Genomic DNA, 23,612 nt, shown 5'->3' on the forward strand with positions numbered 1-23,612 from the left:
GTGGCTGGGGCAGGGAGACTGCTTAGGTCATCCGTCCCTTTCTCCAATGACCCAGGCTCAAAACTTTCCGGCTGGGCATTTCAGGGGTCCGCTGTTCCCCCCGATGGAGGAAAGGGCGCCTGCCGCCTGCAGCCCCGCGGGCAGGGGGCGAGGTGGGCCAGGCCCAGCTCTCCTGGGGGCCCGCCAGCCTTGCCGGCATAGGCCTCGCCCCCAGCCCCCAGCCCCCAGCCGGCGCGCGCCGCGTGGGCTGCGCTGGGCGGGACCGGCGGGCGGGCGGGCGGGCGAGGCGAGGCGCACGGTGGGCTGGGAGGCTCCGCTCCGCGCCGGCGCGATCTGGCCCGGGTTTCCGCGCCCGCCCAGCGCCCCGGCCTCCCCGCCCCCCGCGCCGCCGCTGCAGCCGCCGCCGCCGGAGGCCGCTCGGAGCCGCGCGAACATGGCCGAAGTCGGCGAGGACAGCGGCGCCCGCGCCCTGCTCGCGCTGCGCTCGGCGCCCTGCAGCCCCGTCCTGTGCGCCGCAGCCGCCGCCGCCGCCGCCTTCCCCGCGGCCGCGCCCCCGCCGGCCCCGGCGCAGCCTCAACCCCCGCCCGGGCCGCCGCCGCCGCCGCCGCCGCCGCTGCCTCCGGGCGCGATCGTGGGTTCCTCCGGGGTATCCGGGGACTCCGGGGGCGCGGGCGCGGCGCCGGCCCTGGTGGCCGCGGCGGCCGCCTCGGTGCGGCAGAGCCCAGGGCCGGCGCTGGCGCGGCTGGAGGGCCGCGAGTTCGAGTTCCTCATGCGCCAGCCCAGCGTCACCATCGGCCGCAACTCGTCGCAGGGCTCGGTGGACTTGAGCATGGGCCTGTCCAGCTTCATCTCGCGGCGCCACCTGCAGCTCAGCTTCCAGGAGCCGCACTTCTACCTGCGCTGCCTCGGCAAGAACGGCGTCTTCGTGGACGGGGCCTTCCAGAGGCGCGGCGCGCCCGCCCTGCAGCTGCCCAAGCAGTGAGTGCCTCCCACGACCCCCGCCGCCCGCACCCGGGGCTCACCCCCGACCTCGATCTCTGAGGCCCAGGCCTGGGGATCCCCCTCCAGCCTCCTCGGCCTCGACCCCCACCCCCCGACCCACCCCCGGTAACCCCCGACCGGCCTGGACTCCGGGGTCAACCCCGACCCCCGCCTCCTGGGTCCCTGGGGTCACCCCGACCCCGATTCTGGAGGCTCCGGCCTGAGGATCTCCTCCACTTTCCCCTGCCTGAATACCCCGTCGCTCCCGACCCTCACCGGCCTGGACTCTGGGGTAAATCCCGACCCACACTTTGCGGCTCCTGGGGTCACCCCTGACCTCATCTTCCACCGGCCTGGGCTCTTGGAGCCACCCATACCCCAAGCCCATCTGGCTGGGCCTCTTAGACCCCTGACCCAGATCCGTGCAGCCCCCCAGCTCCCGTCGGCCTGGACTCCGGGGTCATTCTGAACTCCCACTGGCCTGGATCCCTGGGGTCATCTACGTCCCCACCCCGCCTAAACACGCAAGATCAACCGCGACCCCCACTTCCTAGGCCCCCCGGGAGTCACCCCTGATCACTAACCCCACAAGCCTGGGCTCGCAGGGCCACTCCCACCCCAGCTCCACCCGGCTGGGTTACTGAGGTCACCCTGACCCCAGTACCTGCTGCCTGGGCCTGGGGATCACCCTCAACCCTTCCAGGTCACCCTGGACCCCCACCAGCTTGGACTCCAGGGTCACCCCAGCCTGACCTGGTTCTCAGGACCATCCCCGACCCCCACCAGCCAGGGCCTCAAGTCACCTCAGTGCCTGATCCCTCCCGTCCTGGACCCCAGTGGCCACCCCTGACCCTGTCTGGTCTGGACCCTTGGGCCACCCCTACCAGATCCAGTCTGGGTCCTGGGGGACCCCAACACACTCACCCAGGACAGTGGGAGGGTGTTGCTCCGGGAAGTGCGAGGTCCCTAGGAGTGTGGGCTGTGCTGAAGGAGCAGAGGCCTGGCAGGGAGGGGTGAGGACAGGAAGCCCGTGCCTCAGTTTACCTCCCCAACGAGTGCTCCTTGGATGGAGTAGCGGGACCCCAAGGTCAAATTAGATTCCTCCAGGCCCGAGGTCGCCAGGGCAGAGAGACCCAGCTGGGCCTGGACGGCTGCCCAGGCCTGTCGGTGCCTTTTCGTAGCATCCTGTGGTCACCTCCCGCCCATTCCGGTTCCCTCCTTTCCAGCTCCACCGCCCTCCGCACCCTCTGCTCTGCCCTGGACCTCAAGGTCTGTTGATCAGGAGAAAGCCTGTTTAATTACTCATTTCCTCTGGAGCCACTTTCTTTTTCTACTTAGTGATTGCCTCTAACTCATCACCAGTGTTTATATTTCTTCAATGTGGTTCTTGTTCAGGGTTGTCTGTCTAATTACTCCCTTTTATAAACGCCTTGCGTCGGGGGAATTTTTGCTGGGGTAATTCCCAGGGCCCAAAGTTTGTGTCTGTAAACTTCTCCCCTTTTTTAGAGTCTTGGCATGTTTGGTTACAAATATCGCATTGAATAATTTAAAATGCAACATCAACAATGACTCACTCCCTCTTGGGGCCTGAGAGGGGAAGTATACCTTTTTCTAACTGTGCCGAAAGGTGTGCATTTTGGTAAAATCAGAACTCAGGAGATAACAAAGTTGTTCTTTGCCTCAGTTATTAGTATGTTCTCTCTCTTCCATAACCAGTACACTCTCTCCGTTTGGGGCCATTAAATGCATTTCCTGGCCACTCTCCCCTCCAGTAAGAAAATGACAGGTAGGCTCCCCAGGCCCCCCTTAGAGGCCTGCTTTACAGATGCACCTTTATATAACTCAGGTTCACTAAGTACTTCCATTAAACAGTCTTGTTTTCAGGCTTCCTGCCCCTGCTGTAGAAACAGGTACACTCCCAAGTCAGACCCAGCTTTAGTGAATGTTGAAGGAGGCTTTCACGGTATTTTTTTTTTTCTAACTCAAGGGGAAAAAATTTCGACCTCAGATCGTCTACAAATAGGCCAGTAGCAAGCCTGTTATTTATGAAAGGTTATCAGTGTATACAGTCCTTGCACATTTATGCTCCAGGGAGCTCGTGTTCTCAGTGGGTGCATTACCAGGCATTGTGGTGGAGCTCTCAGGCTACACAGATGCCCGCCTGCTGACTTGGTGCATTAGATGTGCTTGAAGTGCTCGGCCCACTGTGCCTGTCTGTTTTTATTTGACTTCACCTGCACATGTGAGCACTATCTATGTAGGCAGCAATGTAAAATTTACAAGAACAAAGCAAATGTGCAGAAGGAAAAACATTAAGTGGATGTCCATGTCCACCCTCCTAGAAAAGAGCTATTTGCCTTTTTTTTTTTTTTTTTTGGTCATGGAGTCTCGCTCTGTTGCCCAGACTGGAGTGCAGTGGCTCACTGCAAACTCCACCTCCCGGGTTCAAGCGATTCTCCTGCCTCAGCCTCCTGAATAGCTGGGACTACAGGCGCATAACACCACGCCCGGCTAATTCTTTGTATTTTTAGTAGAGATGGGGTTTCACCGTGGTAGCCAGGATGGTCTCGATCTCCTGACCTCGTGATCTGCCTGCCTCAGCTTCCCAAAGTGCTGGGATTACAGGTGTGAGCCACTGCGCCCGGCCTCACTTTTTTTTTTTTTTTAATTTTAGAAAACTTACACCTAAGTAGTCACATATGTAGAACACGCTGTCATAAACTTTTTTGGTTAGGTAAAGATTCTTAAGCCTGGCCGGGCATAAGCCTGGACTACAGGCTCACGCCTGTAATCCCAGCACTTTGGGAGGCCAAGGCAGGTGGATCACTTGAGTTCAGGAGTTCAAGACCACCCTGGCCAATGTGGCAAAACCCTGTCTCTACTAAAAATACAAAAATTAGCCAGGCGTGGTGGCTCACGCCTGTAGTCCCAGCTACTTGGGAGGCTGAGACAGAAGAATCGCTTGAACCCGGGAGGCGGAGGTTGCAGTGAGCTGAGATCACGCCACTGCACGCCAGCCTGGGCAACAGAGCAAGACTCCATCTCAATAAAAAACAAAACAAAACAAAACCAAAAAACGATTCTTAAGCCTATTATGTTGAAAGTCATCAAGAAATTTTAAGGATTTCAGCGCAAGGAAGTTAGATGCATAAGTTTTTGTCACCCTGAATGGGAAATTCATCACCGAATGTCAGGAATTACTGTGTCTGTTTTCTCTCTGGCTTTGGTACCTGGTATTGCCACTGCTACTGGAAATTGTGAATTTCTTTAGTGTAAACTACAAATTCTCTGGCTGTGTTGGAATGTGATTGCCTTGGACGTGCTTGGATTTGGTGGGAGGTCTATGTTGTATTGGTGCCCACACCATTTTCCAAAGCTGTGTCATCTGGGGCCGCCCTCTTCACCTTGGGACAGGTGCATGCCACACACACTTCCAGTAGAGCTCCCACTCAGGAAGGATGCCAGAATTCAACCCCTTTTGTTACTGGAAGTATATAATTCCAAATCTTAAATATTTTTAATTATTGGCGGGGGAAAAAAATGACTTGTGACCCAGTTTAGAGCTGATCTTGCTCCACTGGGCGTCTGACACTACGCGTGGTGGGTACGCATCTCGCCAGAGCTCCCAGGCACAGGAAGAGTGTGCGTGGATTCTGATTCAGGTTTGCTCGGCATTGACTTGAAGGAACTGCCGGGGTCTCCAATCTTTGCGTTTCTTCTAGACCATAAGCTCCCTGTGGCTGGGGCCGAGAATTTATGATCTTTCACCAGAGACCTAGTGCAGGCACTGGCTGGTATTAAGTACGCAACAACTGAGTTCTGTTTGTTGAATGAACAAATTAATGACTAAATGAATTTGCAGCTTCCACAGGAGAAAAACAGCATCATCGATTTAGCCTGGTGTCCTAAAAGGACCATGAGCCTGTCATGGGGGGAATTCAGACAGCCTTCTTCCGTTATGGGGAAGTGGGGGGTGAGGTGTGTGTGTGCACGTGTGTGTGTATGTGCTGTCATTCTTGATGCCACTTAATTTTTTTTGTTTTTTTTTTTTTTTTTTTTTTTTTTGAGACGGAGTCTTGCTCTGTCACCCAGGCTGGGGTGCAGTGGTGCAAACTTGGCTCACTGCAAGCTCCGCCTCCCGGGTCCACGCCATTCTCCTGCCTCAGCCTCCCGAGTAGCTGGGACTGTAGGCACCTGCCACCACACCCGGCTAATTTTTTATATTTTTAGTAGAGACAGGGCTTCGCCATGTCAGCCAGGATGGTCTCGATCTCCTGACCTCATGATCCACCCGCCTCGGCCTTCCAAAGTACTGGGATTACAGGCGTGAGCCAGCGCGCCCGGCCTTTTTTTTCCTTTTTACATAGTTAATGTGTCCAACTGAATTCTTGGTTGGTTTGTTTGTTTTTGTTTTGTTTTTTTTGCGACAGAGTCTTACTCTGTCGCCCGGGCTGGAGTGCAGGGGTGTGATCTCAGCTCACTGAAACCTTCGCCTCCCAGGTTCAAGCGATTCTCCTGCCTCAGTCACCTGAGTAGCCGGGATTACAGGCTCATGTCACCACGCCCGGCTAATTTTTGTATTTTTAGTAGACATGGGGTTTCACCACGTTGGCCAAGTTGGTCTGGAACTCCTGATCTCAGGTGATCCACCCGCCTTGGCCTCTCAAAAGTGCTAGGATGACAGGCATGAGCTACTACACCCGGCCCCAACTGAATTCTTGATGCCACTTAATTTTGAATTTCAATTACCCCATTCAAAATTCAAAAAATTTGTTTTCCTCATGAACCTGAGACCCTGTGCGTATCCCATAGTTGCTCTTCCCTCTTTCTCTAAAGCCTTTTCTCCCAGTATTTTTATATAGTAAATGTGGATGGCTTGAATAATTGCAATAAGAACAAGACTTCTGTTTGTGGTAACTTCGAGTGGTAAGATTCATATGGGTGTCTTTTTTTTTTTTAATACTTTTCTGTGTTTTCCATGTTTTCTGAAGTGAACGTGGTTACTTTTTTAAATTATTTTTTAATTTTGTAGAGATGGGGCCTCACCTCGTTGCCCAGGTTAGTCTCGAACTCCTGGCCTCAAACGATCCTCCCACCTTGGCCTCCTAAAGTGTTGGGATTACAGGCATGAGCCACCATGCCCAGCTGCTTTTTTAAAAACACGCTTTTTATCATGGACAATTTCAAACATAGACATAGAGTAACAAGCTTCCACATGGCTGTGGCCGGCTTTAGCAGCTATCATCTTGTGGCCGGGCTTGTTTTATCTTCACCCCCATTCATCTTTCCCCCTCGCCCCAGTTACTTAGAAGCGAATCACAGATGTCATCTTACTTTGTCTATAAATATTTCAACCAAAATTTCTAGAAGATAAGAATTCTTTTTTTTAAAAAAAAACCACAGTGTCATTATCACACCTAAAAAATGAATAATAATTTCTTACTGTCCTCAAATAATCAGTGCGTAGGTTTCTCTTACCGTCAGCATGGTTGTTTTGTTTTGTTTTTTTTGAGACGGAGTCTTGCTCTGTCACCCAGGCTGCAGTGCAGCGGCACTGTCTTGGCTTACTGCAACCTCCCAGGTTCAAGCAATTCTCCTGCCTCAGCCTCCCAAGTAGCTGGGATTACAGGCGCTCGCCACCACACCCGGCTAATTTTTGTGTTTTTAGTAGAGACAGGGTTTCACCATGTTGGCCAGGCTGGTCTCAAACTCCTGACCTCCGGTGATCCGCCTGCCTCAGCCTCTCAAAGTGTTGAGATTACAGGCGTGAGCCCCCATGCCCGGCACCCATCCCCCCGCTTTTTTCTAAGGAAGTCATTTGTCCTGTGTAGTTCCCCACACCTGCCTTTACAGATTGGATTCTGCCAGCATCCATTCATTGTGTCCCTCCCCCTTGTCATTCCTGTAAACTGGTTACTAGACCCAGGGATTCCATCAGACTCAAGTGTTTTGTTTTGCTTTTTTGCCAGAACTGCCTTCTAGGTGGTGGTGCACTCAGAGGTGAAAATATCTGGGTGTCCCCCCCAATTTGTAACATTAGCAGCTTTTGGTGGTCATTGCCTGGATCCCTTAATTTGTTCTCACCTGTACTTTTTTTTTCTTTTTGAGATGGAGTTTCACTCTTGTCACCCAGGCTGGAGTGCAGTGGCACCATCTTGGCTCATTGCAACCCCCACCTCCCAGGTTCAAGCAATTCTCCTGCCTCAGCCTCCCGAGTAGCTGGGATTATAGGCATCCACCACCACGCCTGGCTAATTTTTGTATTTTTGGTAGAGAGGGGGTTTCACCATGTTGCCCAGGCCAGTCTTGAACTCCTGACCTCAGGTGATCCGCCCACCTCAGCCTCCCAGAGTGCCAGGATTGCAGATGTGAGCCACTGCACCCGGCCACCTGTACTTTTTTGTAGTTCATTTTGGCTGTCAGTGTCGGATACGTGGCTGGGTTGCCATGCTCCACCTGCTGAGAGGCATATTGTGAGTGGCAGGTGTTACGGATCACAGCCTCTGCATATGTGCCAGCAGAAAAAGTAATTGTAACCACCAAAGCATTTTACTACATAAATGTTTTAGCCCCTATAAAAACATCCGGAGATCCTTTTGTTGTTCATGAGCATGACAATTGGGTGTTTTCACGCAGCGTGTGAGATGTGCCACCCTGGAACCTTGTTACGACGTCGCACGTTACCTGTCTGACCTGAAAAATAATTAATAAATAAAACATACGGAAGCCAGTTTCTCATGGCTATTTCCAACTGGTCACTTGAAGAATATGGAATTAGTTATACAATTAGTTATACATTGTATAACCATCATAAAATTAGTTACAGATTGACATGACATTATCTTGAAATTAATGGGAAAAGTGTCCCAGACCTGGGGAAGTCGAATGCCCCACTACGTGGTATCAAGGAGGGTCACGGCATTCCTCTTCTCCTGGGATTTTCCCACCCTTGTCACTGCCCTTACCCAGTCCCTTTAGGTGACCCAGCGCCTGGGTGGGTCACGCTTGGCTGGTACAGGAGTGGGCGTATGTGCTGAGCTGGGCTTTGTGCTTGGGACAAGAGAGGGTGTCAGATCAGTCTCTTTCCAGCGGGTAGACGTGAAAACTCAGGTGGTGCTGTCTCGCTTCTCCACGTGAGGGATCAGCCTGCGGTGCCAAAGGCGAAGGGAAGAGCTGTGATTAGGGAGGGTTGGTCTCTTAGTGAAGGAAGCCACAGAGGAGACAAAGACGGGCATCAGGCCCGACTCCTGAGAGCTGGTGGCCCCAGGACTGGAGAGGAGCAGATCCAGGTGGAGGATCTGCCAAAGGAAGGAACGTTCCCATTGGGTGATGGTTTGGAACCGGAGCTGGGGAGAAAAATCACTGCTGCAGAGGTTGGAGGGGAGCCGCTTCGCGGAACGGGGTGAAGCTTTAGCTTCAGTCCGGTCGTATCTTGATAGCCAAGAAATGAAATGCGGCATCTCCAAATAAAGGCTTTATTCTTGGTGTTTTGCTAGTTGGCAGTTATTGTGTATCACATATATTTGTTCCAAGTTAGACTGTCAACTTGTTAAAAGTTACTTTAAAAAGCTTTGTGGGCAAGTAGCAAGTACATTGGGTCGATGTTAAAAATACGAGCCACTTTCTAGTATTTGGTGTATGCTGAATTTTTTGGGCTTGCTGCCCATTTAAGAAAACTTACATAGAATTTTAAAAGTCAGTCTATGAGGAGGGTGTTGTCGTGTAGTATTATTGAACTGAATTTAGAATATTCGCATGAAAGCCTTTGTCATACTGACGGAGAAATAGGGTTTGTGGGTGCTAAAAGTGTAGGATGTAGTGGTGTTCATATTTAGTACTTTTGAAAAAGACGCAGCTATGTTTAAAATTATGTGCTGAAATGAGACTAAAGCATTTGATTTGGAGATAGAGTAATTTACGATTTGCTGTTTTTGCATCTTGTGAATGTCAGAGGATAAACTTGCTAAATTAATGACAACCCAATTGCAGCAATGCCTCATTTCCATAATTACCCTACATTTAAAGCATTTCATATTAAAATGAGAGGATTATATAAAATGCTTTTAGTTTGATTTCCTGGAAATAGGCCCCTGCATCGTGACTTGTCGGGCGATCTTGTACTTAATTTTCATTGCGACTATTACTTTTCACGAGTTTCTAGTTTCCTGGTAAAATGTCGCCGGGTAATTAAAAAGGATAAAAAACAGAATGTGCTTGTGAGTGTAGTTGGTGATTTTATAAAGCGAAACCAAGAAGGTGTGCGGCATGCTGCCAGGAATCGGAGGAACCAGGGTTCAAGAACTCGCCTCACCTGACCCATTTCTACAGTGTTGACGATGTATGTTTTCCTTGGATGCTGTGAAGATGAGTTTGGGCATGTTTTGCTTTGCTTAAACATAACTGTTCCATCATTAAATCATGAACTGCTTGCAAGGCGTAGCTTTTCTCTCCTAAGAATACTTTTCAGGAAGTAGACAAACTGATCAATAGACATACAGAGAGCCTCCCTCTGTCTCCCAGGCTGGAGTGGCAGTGGTGCAATCTCGGCTCACTGCAGCCTCCGCCTCCTGGGTTCAAGCGATTCTCCTGCCCCAGCCTCCCGAGTAGCTGGGGTTACAGGTGCCTGCCACCACGCCCAGCTAATTTTTGTATTTTTAGTAGAGACGGGGTTTTACTATGTTGGCCAGGCTGGTCTTGAACTCTTGACTTCAAATGATCCACCCACCTCGGCCTCCCAAAGCACTGGGATTACAGGCGTGAGCCACCACGCCTGGCCCGGGTGGGGATTTTATACAAGATTTGATTAAGAAGAATTTCGTCTACTCTCAGTACTGCATTTAACCTTGCTGGGAAAGGTGTGAACTGTCTTCCATCTGTTTCCTCAGAGGACGCTGAGCTCTGATCATGTTGCCACTCTGCCCAGAAACCTCAGTGGCTCCCGTGTACCCATGGGGAGACGCCCTGCCCCTCAGCAGAGACCCTGGTATTATGAAGCTGCTCCCCTAACCTGTTCCCCTAAGTGACGAAGGGCATGGTTCTCTTTGGGCAGAATAGCTGCTGGACATTCTCTGCTTATACTAGCAATTCCCAGATTTGTTTTAGTCTCAGGGCCCTTTTATACGCTTATACTCCTACACCTTACTGGGGACCCCAAAGAGCTTTGGTTTATGTGGGCTATATCTGTTGGCGCTGACCGTATTAGAAATTAAAATGTACATATTTATTTATCTACTCAAAAATAGCAATAATAACTCTGTCAAAAATATTTTTATGAAAAAAAACTATACTCCCCCCCGCCAAGAAAAGAATAAGAGGTTTTTTGGTAGAACTCTGTAATGTCTGACTTAATAGAAGACAGCTGGAATCCATGGCTGCTTCCGCTTTTAGATGGCTGTGATGCGTGTTTAGGCTGAAGTACATGGAGAAAAGCCAGCCTCCTGCAGATACGTAGTTGGAAAAGGGAGTATTTTGTGGCCTTTTCAGATATTATGGATGTTCCTTGATACCTCACTAAAACCTGACAAGGGGTAGTTTCTTTTTTTGTTGTTTCGCTCTGTTGCCCAGGCTGGACGGCAGTGGCACGATCTCAGCTCACTGCAACAGCCGCCTCCTGGGTTCCAGCAGTTCTCCTGCCTCAGCCTCCCGAGTAGCTGGGATTATAGGCATGTGCCACCATGCCCAGCTAATTTTGTATTTTTAGTAGAGACAGGGTTTCATCATGTAAGCCAGCTGGTCTGGAACTCCTGACCTCAGGTGATCCGCCTGCCTCAGCCTCCCAAAGTGCTGGGATTACAGGCGTGAGCCACCGTGCCCGGCTGGGTAGTTTCTTTTTATTTATTTATTTTTTTGAGACAGCGTCTTGCTCTGTCGCCCAGGCTAGAGTGCAGTGGTGCAATCATAGCTCACTGCAGCCTTGACCTCCTGGGCTCAAGCAATCCTCCTCCCTCAGCCTCCCAAGTAGCTGGGACCACAGGTGAGCACCACCAGACCAGCTAATTTCTTTTATTTATTTATTTTTGGTTGAGATGGGGTCTTACCACGTTTCCCTGGCTGGTCTCAAACTCCTGGCCTTAAGTCATCCTCTGCTATAATATCCATAGATGTTTTATACTGTGTTACGTTAAAACCTATTGCTCTTTCATTTTGAATGAGTCTTTTGCCACCCCTTTGTGATTTTGTAACATCATACATTGGCCATTGGGAAGAATATTGATTGAGTTATGCAGATCTTCTAATGTTAATTACACAAAACAAAGTCTCTTTTATCCTGAGGTTCAGCTGATAGTTAAACTTGATCCCTTCGAACCCAATAAACTCTGTTTTTAAAAACAGAAATCTTTTATAAGAACAGGCTTTTTGTAGCCAGTTAATTTTTAAAGCTGTTTTAAAAGTTGAGTGACACAGCGTATTTTAAATAGACTTTTTATAGAGCAGTTTTAGGTTCACAGCAAAAGCATATTTTTATAGAAATAAAGTTACATAATTTAGTCATTGGCCTTATTAGCATCTTGTGATATGACTTGACTACATTTAGTGTATTTTTTTAAATGTACAGTAATTTTTTGATGATTTAGGGTGGCACAATTCATCCTGTTAGTTACTGCCATTATTTTCCCTGGGGGCCTCTGTCGCCCAAGCCGCTCTCTGATGGTGCCCCTGGCCTTTCAGCCATGGATGTGGGTGTCCCCTCCCCTGGAGAACAGCAGAGTGACAGGGGAGGTGGGACAGGGTTGGTGTGTCCCAGGTGAGTCCTGGAGTAAAGTCAGTAACAGAATTTGTCTTGTTTTTTGTTTGTTTGTTTGGTTGGTTGGTTGATTTTGAGATGGTCTTGTTCTGTCGCCCAGGCTGGCCTTGAACTCCTACGCTCAAGTGATCCTCTAGCCTCTGCCTCCCAATGTGCTCAGGTGTGAGCCACCTCATCTGGCTGCAAATACTCTCTTTAAAAAAATAACAAAAGTTTTTTTTTGTTTTTTTTTTTTTTTGTAGAGACAAGGTGTTGTTGTCCAGGCTGGACCACAGTGGCATGATCACAGCTCACTGTAGCCTCTAATTCCTGGGCTCAAGCGATCCTCCTGCCTCAGCCTTCTGAGTAGCTGATACTACAGGTGCCTACCACCATGCCTGGCTAATTTTCTTTTTATTATTTTTTATAGAGACCAGTGTCTCACTATGTTGCCCAGGCTGGTCTTGAACTCCTGGGCTCACATGATCCTCCCACCTGGGCTCCCCAAAATGTTGGGATTATAGGCCTAAGTCACGCGCCCAGCCAGAGTGTGTTTGTCTGGAGACATTGTTGTGTGCGATTTTTCATGAAACTTTTCTAGGTTTTTTTTGTTTTGTTTTGTTTTTTACTTTGGAACATTTACATCAAAATAAGCAGACTTTCTGAAAAACTATGCCACTTTGGATAAACATAAAAATTCATTTTCTCCCTCCCCAGTCTGATAGGAACTCTTGGAGGAAATTTCTCTCTCTCTTTCCCTTCTCACTATAAATCACAGCAAATCAGCAGTACACAGAGAATAAAAGCAATCTTCTGCCTGTTCTGAAAAAGCTTTGCTTTTTGTGATTTGTATCACGAGGGTGAAAGGTCCTTACTGTTTTTCCAGACCTACAGTTGTGATAGAGGCTCCTCCCAGCCCCGCCCACAGACCCCAACAGGGCCCTGTTTCACAAATGCATTCTGGGGCTTGGTCTTTATTTTTGTTTTTGTTGGGGGCAGCATATGGAACCCAAAAATAATATCATAGCCTAGATTTGGAGCTTTGTGCCAGCCTTGTCTGTAGGATGACCCGTGTGGGTCTCACCTGGTGACTGGGAGTCCACAGGGGTCAGTTAGCAGCAGGGAGCTGCAGGGCGCCTGTCAGCAGAGACTGTCTCATTCCCCAAACCCAGGAGCCAGAGGGACTGATGCCCAGATAAATGCACAAGCCGCCCCGGGTGGGATTAGCCGTCTATAGAAAACCTTCCCAGAAATACACCCTCCCATCCTGTGACTTGGATACCGTTTACTGATGAAATTAGGGAACTTCCTGCGCCTTACCAAGAAGCTGTGGCTGGAACTTAGTCAATGAAAAATGATTTGGAAACTTAGTAACTCTTTGGAGCTGGCTTTGAAAGAATGTTTATAATGATCGCTGATACTGCCAGACAACAGAACAGGCAGAACAGGCCGGCCTTAGCCATGAGGCTCCAGAAGAAGGAGAACGGCAAAGTTTGTGTCCGCTACCTCTGCCCTTGGGATGGAGCCATTCTGTCTGCTTGGCCGTACAGCCCTGGCATTGGGAACAGTGATTCATCGCCTCTTGATGAAAACATCTTTCCCTTAAGAACATCCACCTCCCTCGGGTTGGAGTCCATATTAACCAGGGAACACTTGCAGCCCTAATTTGGTTCCTAACCTGCAAGAAGATTCTGCTAGAATATCCAGCTTCCTTTGCAATTCTCTTTTTCTCCGTAAATTGTGGTGTGGACAGATTTTACAGGCCTGCCTACCTTTGGATTGGCCAATCAGGGATGTCATGGCGAGTCTAGAACTTTCTATGGTGGTAGAAATGTTTTATATCTGTGCTGTCCAACATGGCTGCCACTAGGCATGTGTGGCTGTTGAGTGTTTGAAATGTGGCTCAAGGCGGGACGCGGTGGCTCATGCCTGTAATCCCAGCACTTTGGGAGGCCAAGGTGAGAGGATCACAGGTCAGGAGTTCGAGACCACCCTGGCCAACATGGCGAAATCCCATCTCTACTAAAAATACAAAAATTAGCTTGGCGTGGTGGCGCGCACCTGTAGTCCCAGCTACTCAAGAGGCTGAGGCAGGAGAATCACTTGAACCTGGGAGGTGGAGGTTGCAGTGGGCCGAGATCGCATCACTGCATTCCAGCTTGGGCAACAGAGCGAGACTCTGTCTCAAAAATAATAATGATAATAAAAATAAAATGAAATGTGGCTCATGTCACTACAGAACTGAATTTTTCATTTGGCTTTCGTTTTTTTTTTTTTTCGAGACAGGGTCTCACTGTGTTGCCCATGCTAGAGTGCAGTGGTGCAATCATGGCTCACTGCAGCCTCTAGCTCCCAGGGCTCAGATGATCCTCTCATCCTCCTGGGCAGCTGGGACTACAGGTGTGTGCCATTACACCCTGCTAGTTTTTGTATTTTTTATAGAGATGGGGTTTTACCATGTTGTCCAGGCTGGTCTTGAACTCCTGGGTTCAAGCTATCCACCCACTACAGCCTTCCAAAGTGCTAAGATTATATGCATGAGCCACTGTGTCTGGCCCTGGCGTTAGTTTTTAAGTTAAATTGAAGTGGCCATACACGCTGCTACTCAGCAGTGCCCTTGAAGAGTTACAGGTCTGCGAGTTCCCTGGTGACTGGTCGTGGCCGCTGCCTCAGTTTATCCCATTGACCTCAGTGGTACAAGTATGATTTTGTGCAGTTGGCTTTGGATGTGGAAATGATCGGAAGGTCTGGTCAAGGCTATGGGACTTTGCAGACCCACTGAAGTTGTCTGTGGTCACAAGGTGTCCTAAGGCAGGGAGCCTGCCCACCAGACCCCTGTTAAAAGGCTCTTTATGAAATGTCTTGTGGCATGGTATGGTGGCTCCCACCTGTAATCCCAGCACTTTGGGAGGCTGAGGCGGGTGGGTCACCTGAGTCAGGAGTTCAAGACCAACCTGACTAACATAGCGAAACCCTGCCTCTACTAAAAATACAAAAATTAGCCAGGCGTGGTGGCTCACGCCTGTAATCCCAGCACTTTGGGAGGCCAAGGTGGGAAGATCACCTGAGGTCAGGAGTTCGAGACCAGCCTGACCAACATGGAGAAACCCCGTCTCTACTAAAAATACAAAATTAGCTGGGCGTGGTGGCACATGCCTGTAATCCCAGCTACTCCGGAGGCTGAGGTAGGACAATTGCTTGAATCCAGGAGGCAGAGATTGCAGTGAGCCAAGATGGCGCCATTGCACTCCAGCCTGGCCAACGAGCGAAACTCCGTCTCAAAAAAACAAACAAACAAACAAAAAAACAACCCATAAAAATTAGCTGGTTGTGGTGGCGTGCACCTGCAATCCTAGCTACTTAGGAGCCTGAGGCAGGAGAATCTCTTGAACCCAGGAGGTGGAGGCTGTAGTGAGCTAAGGATGCACCACTGCACTCCAGCCTGGGCGACAGAGCAAGACTCTGTCTCAAAAAAAAAAAGAGTCTTGTGCTGACTCTGACCCCTGACATACGTTAGGAGGGGAGACGTCCATTTGTCCCTGTCTTAACCCTACTTCTTGAAGCCAAAGGAAAGAAGCAAATCATCTGAGAGGAGATTCTGATGGATAATAAAGAAGAGGGACAAGCTTGCTGATGTAGGGGGAAATAAATCGTAGAGGCTTTGTCTAGCTTGGATTTACTGTGTGTACTGGCTGTGGGTGGATTACATGTGAGCTCATAAATATTAATAGTTTGCTCATGTCCTTGCAGATTTGTAAATTCCTTGATAAGCAGGTTTGTGTGCGTGACATGTGTCTGTCATCTACCCGTCACACGGTTGTACCAGGTAGCCTTTGCTTAATAAGCCCTCGGAGTACTCGTGCTTTGAGCTGATGGGACTTGTCATTAAGCGTTTGTGTGAATACCAGGTGTCTCTGTCTCCCAGAAGCTGCGAGTCCCTTGAGGGCAGGGGCTGCTTCTTTCGGGAGGCATTTCATTCTCAGTGCTTTGCCCAGTGCCAGTGAAGACACACTTCAAGGTGTCATCTGCTATAACCTGCTAGCCCTTCTAATAGGTAAACTCCAAAACCTTGCCCATGGAAAGTCCACAGTAGATGTTTCTGAATGGTGGGCAGAAAATGCCTCCTTCAGGCTAGGCATGGCGGCTCACGCCTGTAATCCCAGCACTTTGGGAGGCTGAGGTGGGTGGATCACTTGAGGCCAGGAGTTCGAGACCAGCCTGGCCAACATGGTGAAACCCCCATCTCTACTAAAAATACAAAAATTAGCCAGGCATGGTGGTGTGCTCCTGTAGTCCCAGCTACACGGGAGGCTGAGGCAGGAGAATCCCTTGAACCCGGGAGGTGGAAGTTGCAGTGAGCCGAGATCATCCCGCCACCACACTCCAGCCTGGGCGACAGAGCGAGATTCTGTCTCAATAAACAAAAAAAAGAAAATGCCTCCCTTAAGGTGTGATTGAGGGACCCAGGCTGACACCGTCTGGAGTCCGGCGGCCTGGGCACGGCTGCGCCTGCTGCAGTGCTGTCTGCATCTGGAGGAAGAGAGGGAGGCTCAGGGGAGGCCAGGCCCAGAAGCAGCAGATCTCACTTCCACTCAAGCCAGTGACCAGCGCTCAGTCTCCGGCCACCCCAAGGGAAGGCAGCATGCTCAGGAAAATGATGACAGTGGCCCGCTGAATAGCTAGCCGGTATTCATGGCCAACTTTTCAGATCAAGGTAGCCAGCTGCAGCCTGTGGGCCAGGCCCTGCCAGCTGCCTGTGTTTGTAAATAAAGTTTTATTGGAACACACCACGCACATTTGTTAAGTGCTGTCTGTGGCTGCTGAGCTGAGCCGGAGACCGTGTGGACCCCGGAGCCTGTGTTATTTCCTTCTGGCCATGCCCGGTGGCCCGTCTGCACACCCCTGCCCTAGGCCACAGACTTCTACTCTTCCACATGAGTGCGTTTCACCCGGGTTCATCAGCACCTTTTATTACCAATTTCTCTCCACATCGAACCGCCTGTGTTTCTTGTCATGTTGAATCCTGGGTTTTGGGAATATGAACAGGATCTGTTTTTCTTATTATTTTCTAAAGGTTAGTGTTTACATACAGGAAAGGTAGGCTGTGTGTGTGTGTGTGTGTGTGTGTGTGTGTGTGTGTTATTGGTATGAGTTTTATAATAACTAATTTTTTTTTCTTTTTTTGTTTTGAGATGGAGTCTCGCTCTGTCATCCAGACTGGAGTGCAGTGGTGTGATCTCGGCTCATTGTAACCTCCACTTCCTGGGTTCAAGCGCTTCTCTTGCCTCAGCCTCCCGAGTAGCTGGGATTACAAGGGTGCGCTATCATGCCTGGCTAATTTTTGTATTTTTAGTAGAGATGGGGTTTCACCATGTTGGCCAGGCTGGCCTTGAACTCCTGACCTCAAGTGATCCTCCTGCCTTGGCCTCCCAAAGTGCTGGGACTACAGGCGAGAGCCACTGCGCCCAGCCCTAATTTGTTATTAAAATTTTACGTTTTGAAAAAGTTGCATGCCTCCAAAAATGTTGCAGGATGAGTCCAAATAACTCCTGCATGTCCTCTGCCCAGATTTGTTCATTTTTAGTGCTCTGCCATGTTCGGCATTTTCTCTATATATGTATGTTATCTGAGAGTGAGATTTTATATCTGTATGTGTGTATATATATATCGTGCCCTTTTTCTTAATACCACAAGATGCATTTCCTAAGAATAAGGATTTTTTTGTTTCTTCTCGCTTCATCATATGCAAGAATAAAGATACTTTATTCATGCCCACCCCAGGACACCCAAAAATGAGGTGGAGGATATTTTACATAATCACAGTCTGTTATTAAATTTAGGAACATTAGCGATGATCCCATATGATTAGCTCATGTGCAGTCCACGTACCTCTTTGTTGTTGTTGTTGTTGTTGTTTGAGACAGGGACTCCCTGTGTCACCCAGGCTGGAGTACAGTGGCACGATCATAGCTCACTGCAGTCTCGATCTCCCAGGCTCAACTGATCCTCCCACCTCAGCCTCCTGAGTGGCTGGGACTACAGGCACGTGCCACCACGCCCTGCTAATTTTTTGTGTGTTTCTAGAAATGGGGTTTCACCATGTTGCCCAGGCTGGTCTCAAACTCCTGAGCTCAGGTGATCCTCCCACCTTAGTCTTCCAAGTAACTGGAACCATAGGCCCGCGTTACCACACTCAGCTAACTTTTTATTTTTTATGTAGATGGGGTCTTGCTGTGTTGCCCAGGCTGGTCTCAAACACCTAGGCTCAAACGATCCACACACCTCGGCCTCCCAAAGTGCTGGTGTTACAGGCGTGCACCACCGTGCCCAGCCCACATACCATTTTTGCCATTTGTCCCAGTATCGCCCAGTGCAGTGCTTTGTCTCCAGCTTGGGCACCAGCTCAGGATGGAGTTTGGCGTGCTGTTGTCCTGCGTTTTTAGTCATCTTAATCTGGGACAGTTCATCAGCCCTTCTTTGTCATTATTGACCTTGACATTTTTAAAAACAGGCCAGTTATGTTATGGGCTGGCTCTCCACGTACATTTGTCTGATTTGACAAAATCCCGACTTCACTCAGGTCAAGCATCTTTGGCCATGGGACTTGTGGGGTCCTTATCCACAGGGTTAGTTTTTTTTTTTTTTTTGAGACAGTCTCACTCTGTCACCCAGGCTGGAGTGCAGTGACACGATCTCGGCTCACTACAGCATCTGCCTCCTGGGTCAAGCGGTTGTCCTGTATCAGCCTCCCGATTAACTGGGATTACAGGTGCCCGCCACCATGCTGGGCTAATTTTTGTATTTTTAGTAGAGACAGGGTTTCACCATGTTGGCCAGGCTGGTCTCGAACTCCTGGCCTCAAGTGATCCACCCACCTCAGCCTTCCACAGTGCTGGGATTACAGGCATGTGCCACCGCACCTGGCCTCACAGGGTTAGTTTTCATCACTTGGTTTAGGTGTTGTCTGGCTGGCTTTTCCACCAAAGAGTTACTGGTTTTTTTCTTTTGTAATTAAGTAATTTTGAGATTCAGTACAAGTGTAAAATATTAATTTTCTATTTAGTCACATTTACATTTCTGGTAACAGTTTTTTAATTCATATGCTTGCATTTCCTGGGTCATAATCCTCACGTGCAAATAATACTTCTTCTCTTTGTTCCAGTATCTTAGATCTCATTTCTTTGTGTCGTCTGGTTGAATGGGCTAGGACCTCCAAATAACATTGACCGAGTACCATGATAATGGGTTCCTTCTTGTTTCTAGCTTGGAAAGAAACGCCTGTGAAGCATTTCAGAGTAAATATTGCTCTGCCTGCCTGAGAGCCATTTCCAGTCGGGGGCCTTCCCAGTGCCCGGCTGAGCTTAGGTCCCACTGGCGTGCACTGCAGCACCCCACGGCACCCTGTGTGACCTGTCGTTGTCTGTGGTTATATTTATGTGAGACACCCTGAGTTTTGTGGGGGCAGGACCACGTTTTTCTTGTTTATTGCATAACCTCAGTACATACCAGTATACTTGGCACGTAGTTGGCACTTTGTAAATAATTGTTGGCAAAATGAATAAACAAATAGGAGAGGTCTGAATGCAAAAATAACCTGGTCTAAGAAAGTGATTAGAAGTTCCATTAGCTTAGCTTCTAAAGGTCTGGCTTTTGCTGAGTGCCCTTGGGCAAGTGGATTGACCCCGAGCTCCTGTTTTCCCATCTGTAAAGTGGGCACACTTCCTTTTTCATAGGTAATTGTGAGAATTACTAGAGATACATTAGAAGTATTTACTGGGCCGGGTGTGGTGGCTCAGTGGGATTACACCTGTAATCCCCTCCCAGCACTTTGGGAGGCCAAGGTGAGAAGATCGCTTGAAGCCAGGTGTTGAAGACCAGCCTGGGCAACATGGTGAAACCCTGTCTCTACAAAAAATACACAAATTAGCCAGGCGTGGTATCATGCATCTGTGGTATGAGCTACTCGGGAGGCTGAGGGAGAAGGATCCCTTGATCCCCGGAAGGTCAAGGCTGCAGTGAGCTATAATCGCACTACTACACTGCAGCCTGGGCAACAGAGCAAGACCCTGTCTCAAAAAACAAACAAACAAACAAACAAACAGGTACTTACCTCAGTGCCTGGCACATAGACAGTGCTGATAGATAAACATCCCACATACATGCGTCTGTGCTGCCATCATCGCTGTTGTTACTGTCAAGGATGTATTATTCATCCTGTGATGTCAGAAGCGGGGTTTGTTGCAGGGCAGTGGGAAATGGCTGCAGTGCTTTGAGCTGCTCACAGTGGAGCTGCTGAGCTCCCTGCCCCAGCCTGTTCCAGCAGGGGCGGCTGCTCACCAGCAAGGCTGTCATTTCTAGGCAGCATCTTGCACTGGCTGGAGAATGGGCTCCCTGCGGCTCTGAAGGCTGCACAATCAGAGCTAAACAGTAGGGGTTTGTTTTCTTATGTTTTTCCGAGCTGCTTATCTAGAGAATGGGAGCTCAAAGGACGGGGGACTGGAAGAGACAAACTCAGGTTTTACCTTGAATTCGTTTGAGTTACATTTGTCGGGTACAGAGACTGGCCAAAACTTAGGGAGGACACTGAGATAAGAAGGTTTGATCTCAAAACAGTTCCCGTTTTAGCCTCCGTGCCCAGCCAATTCATATGTATTTTAAGGTATTTTTTAAACGTGGAAAATACAAAGGATATGTAGCAAGTACTATTGACCGGGCGCGGTGGCTCACACCGGTAATCCCAACACTTTGGGAGACTGAGGTGGGAGGATCCCTTGAGCTCAGGACCAGCCTGGGCAATGTAGCAAGATGCTGTCCCTGCAAAAAATAAAAAGTAAAAAATTATCTGGGCATAGTGGTGCTTGCCTGTATTTGCAGCTACTCGGGAGGCCGAGGTGGGAAGATCGCCTGAGACTGGGAGGTTGAGGCTACAGTGAGCTGTGACTGCACCACTGCACTCCAGCCTGGGCAACAGAGCAAGACCCTGTCTCAGAAAAAACCCCAAAAAGCAACAACAAAAAAGCCAAGTCATATTGTACCCACTAAGAATCAGTGCTTTTTCACATTTTGTCATATTTTTTCAAGCCCTTTTTAAAGAGACACATGACAGATAAAATTGAGGTCCCCTGTCTTCCGCCTTCCCCTCCCGTTTCTGTCCCTTCTCCAGAGGCAGCTCCTGGAGGAATTTAACCCTAGACCTCCTGCATATGTCACATATACACATGGATATCTAAGAGGCATTTGTTGTTTGTGTTTTATTTTATTTTATTTTTTTGAGATAGAGTCTCACTCTGTCACCCAGGCTGGAGTGCAATGGTGCAATCTTGGCTCACTGCAACCTCTACCTCCCTGGTTCAAGTGATTCTCCTGCCTCAGCCTCCCGAGTAGCTGGGATTACAGGTGCGTGCCACCATGCCTGGCTAATTTTTTTTGTATTTTTAGTAGAGACAGGGTTTCACCATGTTGGCCAGGCTGGTCTCAAACTCCTGACCTCAGGTGATTCCACCGGCCTTGGCCTCCCAAAGTGCTGGGATTACAGGCGTGAGCCACCGCACCCAGCCAGCATTCATTGTTTAGTTCGTGCGAGTTTTCAGGTTTCGTTAGTGGTGTTGTGACATCTTCTTCATGATCCTATTTGCGTTTTCCACTTCTCTGGAAAGACCACTTCATAGGTTGGTGCCATCAGACATGCGTAACCCTAGTGGGTATAACCCCCCCATCCTGGACGGGGCCTTGATGGGGCCTCTGGCCTCCTCCTCTGTCTTCCTCTTCTCAGCTCTGACCAGAGGGGATGGAAGCTTGTGTCCCTCTGGGTGACAGAGCCAGCCTGCCCGCCCTACCCAGCTCGGGTTCTGGGTTCCTTTGTCCCCGTCCCCAGGGTTGCATGTCCTGCTTATCCTCCTGAGCTCCTGGGCTGTGTCTCCACCTGAAAGGCCGTCCTCAACTCCCCCTGCCAGGTCCAGTTGGGGACTGAGACCCCTGGTTGCTTGCAGTGCTGGGTGAGAGCGCCTCTGTGTCGGGGGCTGGGCTGGGCTGGGAAGACTGGCTTTCTCAGGGGATTCCAGGACAGGTGGCTGGGAGGGTGTTTCTGAGGAAGCGCTGTTTTAGCCGAGGTCTAAGTTACAGGCAGGAGCTGGCAATGAGGAGTCAGGGAGACAGATCCCCAGCCATTGGGCCTCTCAGCTCTGGGGTGAGGGGAGGGAGGGGGAGGACCCCAAGGAGCAGAGCATTTAGGACATTGAATGGGTAGGGCGTGGTGACAGCCTGGCTCTCAGGGCACGGGAGGACAACTCGCTGAAGTTAGTGGCCCCAAGCCATGCAGAGAACCCACGTCTGCAGGGCTGGTGGCGTCCAGCACAGGGCAGCGTGCTAGTGTCCTCGCCCCGCAAGGCTCCCCCAGGGTGGCCCGACCCTTCTGCACAGGAGGGAAAGAGCCACAGAAAGTTGAAGGTGCCCAGGAGACTTGGGTACGTTTTGCTCATCTTAGGGTTGGGGACAGAACATCATTAAGAATTGTTTTTATATCTGGCAAAACTAAAAGCTTGAATAATAAAACCAAATGATCCCGGGGAGAGCTGCAGCGGGGGACTGGTGCGCCATGCAATTCACATAGCACTGTTCGGGCGACCAGGAGGACCTTCAGTGCTCAGGAGGCACTTTTAGCCTCATCCTTCAGAGCATTGTGACTAGATAAAAGTAGGTGGAAAGGGAATCACAGCCTGCCGAGAGCTTTAGAGAGACTCCCCTAACCATGATTTAATCTGGGGAAGGGAGAAAAGTAACACGCGGCAGTCACATTACATTACGACCATGAAGGCTTAAATACTCCTAGTCACTATAAATACAGAAAACCAAACATGGCAGGAAAAAATGTGTGTATACGTACCCCTACGTGTGGAAAACTGGCTACCACATACTTAACAAAATAACTTGGGAATGAATTACTCATGGTGAGGCTTCCGATCAGTGTCTAACCCTGGTAGCGTCTGCCAGTAGCTGCACTGAAAGGGTCTACCAAGGGTACACTATGGACATTTTTCATTTAAAGGTGAAAGATTTTTAAAAATGCATTGCTAAGAAACATCCCTGGCTGGGCGTGGTGGCACACACCTGTAATTCCAGCACTTTGGGAGGCCGAGGCAGGTGGATCACTTGAGGTCAGGAGTTTGAGACCAGCCTGGCCAATGTAGTAAAACCTCGTTTCTACTGAAAACACAAAAATTAGCCAGGCGTAGTGGCTCATGCCTGTAATCCCAGCTCCTCGGGTGGCTGAGGCAGGAGAATCACTTGAACTCAGAAGGTGGAGATTGTAGTGAGCTGAGATCACACCACTGCACTCCAGCCTGGGCAACAGAGTAAGACTCTGTCTCAAAAAAAGAAAAGAAAAGAAAAGAAAGGAAACATTCCTTTTATCAAATAAGAAATAAATGTTTTTCAAAAATTAAAAAAAATGCTCAGAGGATTACCGGGTACTTTGTGAATAAATGTTTTCCCTACAGACTTGGATAAGCTAAGCTGGGATCCACGCAGCAGGAGGGATTGCCCTGTGTCCTAGGCAAGGCTGGCATCAGTGACAGCAGCATCAGGCTGTGCTCGGATCACGGGCCCATCTGTAGTTATACTTTTTAAATTTTTTTTCTTTTTTTGTTTTTGTAGAGATAGAATCTCACTGTGTTGCCCAGGCTGGTCTCAAACTCCTTGCCTTGATTTGGCCTCCCAAACCAATCTATGTTTTATTCTTTTTTTTTTTTTTTTTTTTGAGACAAAGTCTGGCTCTGTCACCCAGGCTGGAGTGCAGTGGCACGAACTCAGCTCACTGCAACCTCCACCTCCCTGGTTCAAGTGATTCTCCTGCCTCAGCCTCCCGAGTAGCTGGGACTACAGGCACATGCCACCACGCCGGGCTAATTTT

The 23,612-nt window shown here is 49.5% G+C and overlaps 1 protein-coding gene and 1 non-coding gene across 2 annotated transcripts in view; both read left to right on the plus strand.

The window, feature by feature from the left end:
* The first annotated feature begins 433 nt into the window (after positions 1 to 433).
* Positions 434 to 23,612, plus strand: part of FOXK1 (forkhead box K1) — an 82,355-nt gene continuing 59,176 nt past the window's right edge. Inside the window, exon 1 of the mRNA XM_030796130.1 lies at positions 434 to 978. Coding sequence (XP_030651990.1) covers positions 434 to 978 — 545 coding nt within the window. The remainder of the gene's footprint in view (positions 979 to 23,612) is intronic.
* LOC115831072 lies at positions 7,572 to 7,675 on the plus strand. The gene has a single exon (XR_004026619.1). It is a non-coding gene; the product is annotated as a small nucleolar RNA U13 (small nucleolar RNA).

Source organism: Nomascus leucogenys, chromosome 17 (assembly GCF_006542625.1).
Source record: "Nomascus leucogenys isolate Asia chromosome 17, Asia_NLE_v1, whole genome shotgun sequence".
NCBI classification, from domain to species: domain Eukaryota; kingdom Metazoa; phylum Chordata; class Mammalia; order Primates; family Hylobatidae; genus Nomascus; species Nomascus leucogenys.